The sequence below is a fragment of the Ceratina calcarata genome, unplaced genomic scaffold (genome assembly GCF_001652005.2).
Source record: "Ceratina calcarata isolate Rehan_Ccalc_2016 unplaced genomic scaffold, ASM165200v1 scaffold25, whole genome shotgun sequence".
Taxonomy (NCBI): Eukaryota; Metazoa; Arthropoda; class Insecta; order Hymenoptera; family Apidae; genus Ceratina; species Ceratina calcarata.
In genome coordinates, this window is record NW_017147017.1 from 808,241 (window position 1) to 818,515 (window position 10,275).

At 50.0% G+C, this 10,275-nt stretch overlaps 1 protein-coding gene across 1 annotated transcript; it reads left to right on the plus strand.

The window, feature by feature from the left end:
• Nucleotides 1–849: 849 nt before the first annotated feature.
• Nucleotides 850–6,398, plus strand: LOC108622961 (uncharacterized). Its single transcript, XM_026811842.1, has 3 exons — nt 850–858; nt 4,063–4,206; nt 6,002–6,398. The coding sequence occupies exons 1-3, from the start codon at nt 850–852 to the stop codon at nt 6,278–6,280; spliced, it is 432 nt and encodes a 143-aa protein (XP_026667643.1). The 3' UTR covers nt 6,281–6,398.
• The last annotated feature ends 3,877 nt before the right edge of the window (nt 6,399–10,275 follow it).

Genomic DNA, 10,275 nt, shown 5'->3' on the forward strand with positions numbered 1-10,275 from the left:
CCTGAAAAGAAGAGAAAATTCACGGGTGGACATGGGTAATAGGATAGGTAGTATGCAAGCGGCCTTTATGTTGTCGGTTATGGCAACAAACTATTATTCTACGTACATTGTAAGCAATTGCCAACTAAGATATCGTACTACGTTTGCAGTTGACTACAGTTATATCACGAAATTGAAACAATATATTTTAGTGTCAAAGTCGACCTCGTTGATTTTACGACTTCTCGATTACTTGGAATTACGTTGACCAGAGGGTAATTACGATAACGCCACGCGGCGTCGCGTTGCGACCGGAAAAAACAAACGGGTCGAGGAGAAACGAACGACAGGAATTTGGTCTGTAAGGTAAACGCGGGTATCAATTCCGATCGATCAATGGGGCTTCGCTGGACGATTAGTAGGCGAACGGCGTTTAGCCGTTAAATACGACGTTTCAGAGCGTAATAGCGGCAATTATCGTGTTAGTAGCTATATTCCGAAGGCATCCGTCGCTTCGTACCTTTCGCTGTGTAATTACGTCTCGTTAAAGACCTCGGGAATGTAATCCGGCCTGCCAGCCGACGAAACTGGAAAACCCGCGCTCGCCTCGCCTGTCTAATACTTTTTCCCTCTCATTCTTTCTCTTCTCTTATCTCTTCCTGCCGTTTTTCTTCCGCGTCCCACGCGCCACGGAACATCTTGTCGCTGGTTTACATTGATTTTCAAACGGCTCGGATAAAATTTGTATCGAGGCACTCGGGGATCTTTGAAAGCGCGAGGAGCGGTCGTGAGGGCCTCTGAACTTTCACGCATGGGCCTCGTCTCGTCCGTGCCCACGGTCGAGAGTAGGAAGAAGAAGTTGGGACCAGAATGCCGAAGGTGAGCTCTGAGGGATACGTAATCCTTCGAGCATGTTCGTCGGGCACGATCCTTTTCGGATCTACGTGCCGTTTCTCCTCGCATTTCATTAAACGATCAGTTCGGGATTACTGTCAGTACCATTGAAAATTGATGTGAATTTTTCTCAACCGCACTGCCTTTTAGATTAAATCCAATAATGACGAAATTATGTTAGCAACACGATTGATGATGATCGGTTTTCGCAATGGAAACTTGTTAAGAAAACGCGTGTGTACGATGCAGTGATAACGAGCAGGTAAATCGAGCGACACGCGTTAATTACGCAAACAGGTTAAAGAAACGTGGCTATTGAAAGGCAACCTAGAATCGATATTTACGAGAGCCCAACGCGTTAAAGTTCTCTAATTTATTAAGACCCCGTACGATAAACGTCATGACGATCAAAAGCCAGGGCACACGTGCGTTCTCTATTAAAAGCCGTGATAATGCTTGTCGGGTGCGCGTTGAAGAGTGATACGCGAAATTTTATATCCAGATCGCGATCCTCGCAAAGTTCGTGCAGAAGGGAGAAGCTTTATGCGAAAAGAACGAAGACGTAGAATTTCCGATCGGTGGGACCCCACGCGGACAGCTCTTCACGGTGGAATCTAATGGTGACGGATCGACGAGGAAATCGATGTACCGGGGTCATAGGTCACCCGTTGAAACCCGGCGACGAAAGTCACCGGGTTCGTTGTTTGCCGCGGAAGAGGAGAGAGGAGGAGGCAGGTGTCCTTAGGCGGCGTACACAAGCGGTGATTCGTCATAGGCGTGACACCCAACGACGCCGGCTACGACGACGTTCCATCGTAATCGCGTCATCGACGTCCAAGACGCTCGACTTTTTCTCGCTCGTGGATCGATGGTATCCGCGTATATTTATTCAGACGTCGTCGTTACCGCATGCCACGTGGTAGCGGAAACCTTCGGCTCCGTTGGACGCGTGCAGGTGCCGAGGTTCCTGCTGGATCGTCGTCGCGTGTCCGCGGAAGAGTTCCATCGATCGGCCATATCCGCACGGTTCTAGAATTTTTTTTACCAAACAAAGAGAGGATACGGCGGGGCGGAAGGGTGCAAAAGAGAGGAAGGAGATCAGGTAGTGGAGCGGATAGTAGCCAGACTGAACTGACCAGCGCTGGACCGGTTTTGCCTGAATTCCCTAGGAGTTCTAGCCTTCGGGACTGGGCTCGCAGGATTCTCACTGGACCACTGCTGCTGCAGCCACGACGCACAAGAGACAAGGATCGCTCTTTGGCCAGTTCGCTCGGTCAGCTTTTTTCTCCGCACCGTGGCTGTCGTGCCGTGTTCGTTTCCTCCGTCGTTTCCCTGGTCCGGCTGTTACCTCAGCAGGGAGGAAAGCTTCGTATCGGCTCGCTCCACGTATCAACGTATCATTTATCATCGGACGGTTGCAAGAGCTCGTCGCTCTCCTACCCCTTTCCACTCTTCTTCCGTTGGTTGGCTTTCTGATGACTTGATACCGGGCACCGAGCACGCCGGACCAGCCTCGCGACACCGATACGGCCGCCGCACTATCTGATCCGTCGAGAGAAACCGGCAGCGAAACAGGGATCGAGCGAGCCTCCCGCGTGCTTCCTTCTTTTTCGCGACAACAAGACGCGTCGCGGATACTACCTACCGGCTACACGGCTCTCGGATTTTGCGCGATCGTAGATACCGCCTCTACCGGAACTTTAATTATAGCAGTGGCTACGCAATTTGTCTTATTATCGATTCGAGATTTCTGATTTGGTCGGACCTCGCGACCGGAGACGGTCCCATGCTCGATACACGGACGTTAGTTTATTGCTGGAGTCTTCTTCTCGTTTCCTTCCTCGGCTCGCACGATCACTATTTCCAACGTTCTAGTTCCCGAGCTATTATGCTTCCCTCCGGAAGGGAATAGGCTTTCGGTTCACCCTCCTGCACGGCCTCTTTCAGGTCGGAATCCAGTTTTCGAATCGAGTTCGTCCAGGATGAAACGGTCCAGGATGACCGTTGCCCAGTGAAAGCTGCTGTGGGCATCACAGCCTAACCGTCGTCGTCCTCCTCTCCGTTTCGTTGTCCAGGTTGCACGAAGAAAAAGGGTTAAGGGGGTTCATCGCAGCATCTTTGACGAAATTCCGATTAAGCCTCGATAGTAATTCTTTTTTATCTTCTCGTGGCAGAGAGCCAAGGTTTTATTTACGACGAGTCGCGAGCCGATTTAAATTAATAACGTCGCGTTTCCCTCGGCTCCCGCGGAGATTAATAGCACCCCCGTAATGGAGAAACGAGCGAACTTTCGGCAGCGTTTCCCCGAACGTTCTTTCGTCTCTTTCAATCATTCACCGATTCGTACTCGATTCCGGTTTATGCATACCTATTATATTTTCCATTCCTGAACATTTATTTACATTCGAACTAGATTTCTTCAAGGCGGTCTATAGTTCCAGACCGCATTATTATGAAAATGAGCGAACACCGAGCTACCGCGCCTTGTGGACGTTTTTCTCGGCGCACGCGGATGTGGATTAATGCGAGAGACGAGCGTTCATTATTGCAAGTCGTACCCACTTAAGCGTCGTTAATCTCCTAATAATTCTGATCGCGGTTATTATCTAACGACGCGACGCCAGCAACGAACTTTGCTAACGTGTAATCGATCGGATTACATTAATTGCAACGCGGACAAGTAAAGTAGGCGTCAAGTCGAGCTGGGCTACTTCACGTTATCAGCCGATAATCAAAATGAAATAAACTTTTTCTGTGTATAAATATTAACACGGTGTCTGTCTACGTTATCACGTCGAATTCTATAGTATTACGGAATCGACGTTCTTCGTAAGATCAAAGTATTACATTAACTATCGAATATCTATATGGCAGAAGACTGTAAGACTGGACTGAGAATATCTCAGCTGTTGATTTTCTTTAGCAAATTTGTATATGGAACTAGGAGGTAGTATGAGCGAATTCCATGGGCCCAACGACGTAACGAGCGAACACGTATAATGATATTAATCAAGTTGGGCGCGTTCGGCTTCCTAAAAATTGCCGGCGGGCTCAATTTCTCACTTAAAATCTAATTAGAGCTCGGGGCCCCGGGAAGGGAGGGACAAGAGGGATTTAGACCGGTTGAGAAAGGGGTGGGACCCACGGATCAACAACCCAAAGCTAAGACCCCACTTTACCAAATTGCAGTTTCCTGCTCCTGGATCGTCGATCGTCCGCGGATCCACGCAGCCTCTGTCCAACGGGATCCGGATCCTCGACGCTCCTTCGGGGTCGCTTTGGACGTTTACGAGTGCTCCATACGCTCGGACTGCCCTGATCGTCGGATTCGAGGTAAGAGCCTTCGCGCCTGGAACAAGAGAAATATCGTGGTTGTACATTTTAACATTTGGAATTGTGACAAAATCCAGATTAAGATTAGAATAAAGGGTTCTGGCTGATTAATAAATGAACTGTTGTTAAAGATTGTTAGTCGGAGACGCGTGTTTCCTCATTAGGTCGTCTCGAAAGGGAAATGTCGCGCAGTTGTTGGGCGTTGGAAATGGTCGGACGATTCGAGGCGAAGAGGGGTAATCGGCAGTCGCGAGCTCGTGGATCAACTCGTGGCGATATCCGTTAATTATTCGACTATGAGCGAGTCCCGTGTATCGGTCCTGGGGGTGGGAGGACGGGGGACGATGGAGCAAAAAAGACGGTCGATCGTTAGCAAGGTACAAATTTCGCCATTTGCCGCAATAAACCTTCGAACCCGCTTGTAACTTCTTCTTATGGGAGGCATGAGTAATCGCCTTGTTAGCCCTTATGGCCTATAGGCGCTCATACTCTCGCTTCCCTTGTCCATGGGAGGGACAACAGCACCAGCAACAGCAACAACAACAACGGCCGACATGCACGCACAGCGATCGAAAAAAAGAACAGAGAGGGTAAGGGGGAGGAGGGATAACGTTAGACAGAGAGAATGACAGAGGTGGGGGAGGAGAACTACGACGAGACGAACTTTAGAGACGAGGGGACGGAGGGAAACGATAGGGGTATGTATGAAACGCGAAACACACGCGATATATATACCCCATCGACACCGGTGTCTGTGTAACGAGCGAAGCAAAGGACCCGCCGATCCTCCGAGGTGGAGGAGAAATCGAGAAGGAGCGAACGACGGAGGAAGCAAGTCGAAGGCATTTGCGTTGTAACCGAGGAACGAGCAAAAAACGAACGCGCGCCAACGACACGCGGGGAGATAGAGGGAGAGCGAGATAGGGAAGAAAGAAACGAGACGCGAAACGTGGATGCGACGGGGGTGGACTCAGGATCCCTTTTGTATTCTCGCGTTTCATTCCTCCATTCTCTGGCCGCGCCGCGCCGCGGCCAAATTAAATTACCTCGCGCGCAGGCCGACTCTACCACTTAATTAGTGGTCTATAAATTAGAATATCTTTTCCACGACGAACCGGCGAGCTTTGGCAAAACGGCTGCGTCGCACGATCGGTATGTAACACTGTTTCGCCAACCCGTACTTATAATTGCAATTAGCATTATTGTCGTGAAGCGTGAATCGTTTGCGGACGGGCACGAAATTCGGCCAGCTTCGAAAAAGCGTTGTAGGAAAAAATCAATGACATCTTAAATTCATTGCTCTGCTACTTCTGACAGCGTGTACCAGAGATACTTAATACGATTTGGTACATAGCCGTATCGCTTCTACCGAATTCGAGAGACATTTTTCTGTCACATTTTTTTTCCCATCCGCGACACGGCTGTACACGCGGATGCATACACGCGCGTCCGTGGGTCGAAGTCGCGTGGCCCCATATCTTGGGAAGAAGCCAGGGGAGGTCCCGGCGCAGGACAGCGAATGGGGACTAACACTGTTTTATCGTGTAGCCAATTAATAACGTTTCCCTGGCCTCTTCCTCCGTCTCCGCCGTGAAGAAGAGATCTCTGCTCAAAGATATAACCCGGGGACCTCCGAAAGGTAAGGTCCCAGACTCGTAGCTGGCCCACTTCGCGCCCTGTTCGCATACCCTACGTACATACACGTATACGTTTTCAATTCTCGATGCATTTATCCCATGCAGAAAAGCGTTTCGCCGATGGTGAAATTAAGTCGGTTTTGCTTGTGATGTTACAGCTTACAGATTTGTCTCTAATCGTCCCGCTGCGAGCGATCAGTTCCAGAGTCCTCTCGCAAACCAGGCATCGTGTCAGTGTGGAAATGCATAATTACATAGAATTTTACGGTATAAGTTGTGTTAAAATCAATGTTAATCGCTGTAGCGAAATGGGGTATTACAATAAATACATTATTTTATGTAAAGTGTCTTTCTGTTCGTACTCCACTTCTACAAGTTCGTTATCTTTCGTTCATCGTCGTTCGTTATTTTGGTTCGACGTGTATCGGGAACAATAACTATAATTATTTCGAATGTACAATGACTTATATAATTATAGTTACACGAACTACTTTTCACCCACTCGTAAACACTGCTCGTATATTTTTTCTGCTATTCTCGTAGATGTAGTCGTATTCGCTAGGAAAGTGAGTCGTAAAGAGAGCGGCTGCAACGGCCTCGGCATCTGCGATGCGCAATTAACGAAAGGGTTTTCGCCTAGCCCCGTCCACCCCATTTCGCGTTACCTTCTTCCTTACGCCAGCCGCCGCCGCGCTCGTTGACAACCCGTTTGATTTATAACGAGCTTTTATTTTTTAATCCCGTGGCGCAACTGTCACCCTTCTCGCTCCCGCCTACCGCGGTTCTTCGGCCCGTACGAAATTAACATCGGGAATAATAGAAAACTGTCAGAGTTTCTAACTGTTAGCTAGACTTGGACTTAATACAGAAGTTGGGATTCTGGGATACTTAACCCTCGGGATGGGTTACTAGATGACTTTATGGCAGATCAGAGGCTCGGTTTAGATTGCGCGAGGGGGTGGCTCGTTTCGACTCGCGCGACAACGAGCAGACGGACCCTCGAGGATTGCGCAAATGGAATCTCGATTGGTTGCTGACAGTTATCTATTCGGCTATCGGTTTAAATAAAACGGTTTTCTCGGTAGGAGGTGGGCGAAGGTGAAAAGTGCAAGCTCAGTCGAAGGACGGGCGACGAGGCATCGACGAAGCAATTTTGACGCGTGACGAGCAACGACTCCGGGGGAGGAAGCCTCGGTTTGAGCACCTCTTTTGTAATTTTACGTTGCCGTGGGGTGGCTAAAGCTGACGCAGTGGGGTAGGTGGTCGAGGTATGCCCAGTAGCCAATTCCCGGCTCTGGCCTCGACTCGCCGGGTCCATTCATCGCCGGGCACTACGTGACCGGTTTACCAATCCGGCCCTCTCTTCCTACATCCCGAGCCCTGTCCCGTCTCCACCTTTCGGCTGCCACCCAAAGGCCCGTGCCTCTCTGCTTGCGCTTACCTCCGCGTACGTCTACTACGTGTATCTGCCAAACAACCCCCGGAGTCATATCGACCCGACTACAAACTCCCCTCGAGCGATGCCCAACTTCTCTCCCGTCGACCATTTCCCCCAGGTTTGATTTTCAGCCTCGATTCCTTCGCATCACCGTCAATAACATTGTCTTAAGGTTAATTCGATACGAAACGTCTGTTTGATCGTTTCATAAGAATTACATTCGTTCAAATTCTATAATCAAGTCCTCTTTAGACAAAGAATCGTCGACCGGGTCGAAAATCCGACGCCCACGCGAATAATTGTTGGAAATTGGAAGGGAAGATTGGTCGGAGGGGGCGGCGATGGTCGTCACGCGAAGGCGACGCGACGCGACGAGGAGGAGGAGGTTCCGGCTCGGTTTCCGCGCGATGATGACATGTTAATGTATGGATGCGTAGTACATAAGAGCGCGTCTGGGGAGGAGGGCACGAGCCAAAGGAGGGCCCCCTTTCCTGCCGGATGAGTTTCTTTCGAGTTGAAAACGAACGGGTCCTCGGCCCCGACGTCCCGAGTCATTGTCGCCCTGCCTTCTTCATCTGCATACAATGTCGGAGACATCCGCGGCTCGGAACCATCTCCCTTCCCCCGGAACCGCCTTCCGTCTCCCCCGTCACCGACGTATTCGTCGGAATATAGTTAATACGGCCGCCCATCGAAATTATCGAGCAGTCCGCGTGTCCTCTCGCTTTTGAATTCCTACGAGATCTCTATCGATCGCTTTCGAAGGCTTTCTTGGTTTCGAACGAATCCGCGAGTCAGAGGGGAAAATCGTTGGACCACGGGAGAGGTCGAGCCGTAATTGTTTAGCTATGCTCCCTTTTCGAACCGAATAGTGGCAACAGTTGCGGTTTATGAAATGAAATCCAGCGGTGCGCGTCAGGAGTCTCGAACGTGATTTTCACGCGAGAGCATTCTTCGATTCGGCCTCTCGAGCAGGCAATAAGCGCATAGAGAGAGGCGACCCTCCTCTTATCTCTCGCGGATCTTATGCGACGGACCGGAGTCGTTGAAAATTAAGTAGGACGGCAGTTTTTCGAGCGGTACGTGGCTCGCCCCCTTCCTCGAAGGGACGATTTATATTTCGGGGGTTTGCTCTATAATATCCAGCACGAGCAGCCACCTTTATCTCTACTATTAACCCCCGGCAACTAATTAAATTAAATGATCCACGGTCCCTCGATCATCCGGCTCGTAAGTGCCTATTTATTCCGACACCCTTCGAAGTCTTCGCGCACGCCGCGTGAATTCCGAATTACACGCGTCCCTTTCAATTCCCGGTGACGACCGATCGAAATTGCGTTTAAGGCCTGCGTCCTAGTTTAATCGTAGCAAAGAAATCTCGCCAGAGACCGCGACAGCGAGAGAGAAGGGTTTTCAGTTGGATCGAGATCGTTCCAGGATACGTGGTACGGGGACCCCTTTCGGGACCGATCTCCTCGAGTGGTCTGGCTCTGCAGGATAAGAAAAAGAAGCTCGGGAGATGCACCGAGGGGGCCGTGACACGAACCTCGCACGCGTTGGCTACAGGGTCGATCGGCGTTTCTGGTTAAACTCCCGAGGGAGCTGCGTACCATTTTGCATAAATCGCGAGACACCCCTTGGCTTGCGTAGCGGAACCTCGGGGAGTTGCTCGAATAGCTCGAATTCAGCTTCGCGAGGGACGAAGCTCAGTCGATATTTCGCTTTTTTCTAGTTCTCGCCGAGCGTGCTATCAAGAATTTACAGTTTTTGTAGCGTAATTTAACGCTTATTCTCTTCACGGGATATTATATATTCACGTCTATTTAACGTTTAATACGTTTGGAATAAGAGAAGGTTAGATTGTGATTAAAAAAAAGGCTCATATATTCTGAGATAATCGGGATGGACACCGAAGGTCGAGTCCCTCTTTCGCGCACCCTCTCTCGCGGGTCGGCTTAATTCAACAATAACCGCAATATGCTTTCGCTCGCGGTAACGGAGCACAGTATCGTTTTATAGCCGCGGTGGTAACTTTGCGAGTACCGCACGCGGGGGATGTAAGGCCCACCCCTCGAACCCGCGCGACAAGGGGGACGCGGGTCTGAAATGAAACGAAACGATAGCTCGGGGTGTAGTTAATGCGTCCCGTCCGAAAGTTCCTTGCGAAACTCCAAGTGAGCTCTGTGAAAATAAAAAACACAAGACGATTTTGGCGAGCCGTCGCCGTGTCGCTCGGAAATCCTCGAGCCGGTAGGTAGTTTTTTCTCGTGGATCAGCGCGGTCATTAGCGGGGACAGTCGTTCGGCGACGCGATCGATCGATCGATCGGATCGAGGGTGATCGCGATTCGTCGCCCGATAAGGCAAGTCCCGGTGGAACCGGTAACAAGCGGCATCCTTAGCCGTAGTACTTTGGGTAGTAAAACGGTAAGCGAGCAGCTGCGGTCCAGCGCGCTGCCCGGTTGCATCACTTTCGCATCGGGATTTAAGTCAAGCCGGGTCGAACCTTGGCTTAGCGTCGATACGCGACGGGAAAGTCGGCCTTTAAAAAGTTGCCTTTAAATATCAAGAACGCGGGTCGCATTTGGAAACCCGTCCCCGGAACGTCCGCGCTTCTCTCGGTTTTCTCAGCTAGTCAACAATAAATTTTTCTACGGTTATATCGACAGTCGTACCGTCTTATATTGTTTATTTAGAAATTGTTTAATGACAACTGCGATTAGAGAATGATAAAAATCAAGAAGTTGTCGGGAAGTAGAACGAGACAGGCTTACGCAAGACCGGGACCTGTAAGATTAACCTTGCTTACCGGGGACTATCGGGCTCCGGGCTGGTTAACGAACGAGGACATTTGACGGGATTAATTTATGTTCAGTTTGGTAACCGAGCGTCGCTGATACAGAGGAGGCTCCGGTGGATCTCGGTTTTAGGGAATAACGAGTCTAGCCTTCAACCTTCTATCCTTCCTCCTCGTCTCTGATCTCATCATCTCGGA

Coding starts and splice junctions, on each gene's coding strand:
- LOC108622961 (XM_026811842.1), top strand. Junction 4,207..6,001: donor CCCTGATCGTCGGATTCGAG/GTAAGAGCCTTC, acceptor GTGATGTTACAG/CTTACAGATTTGTCTCTAAT.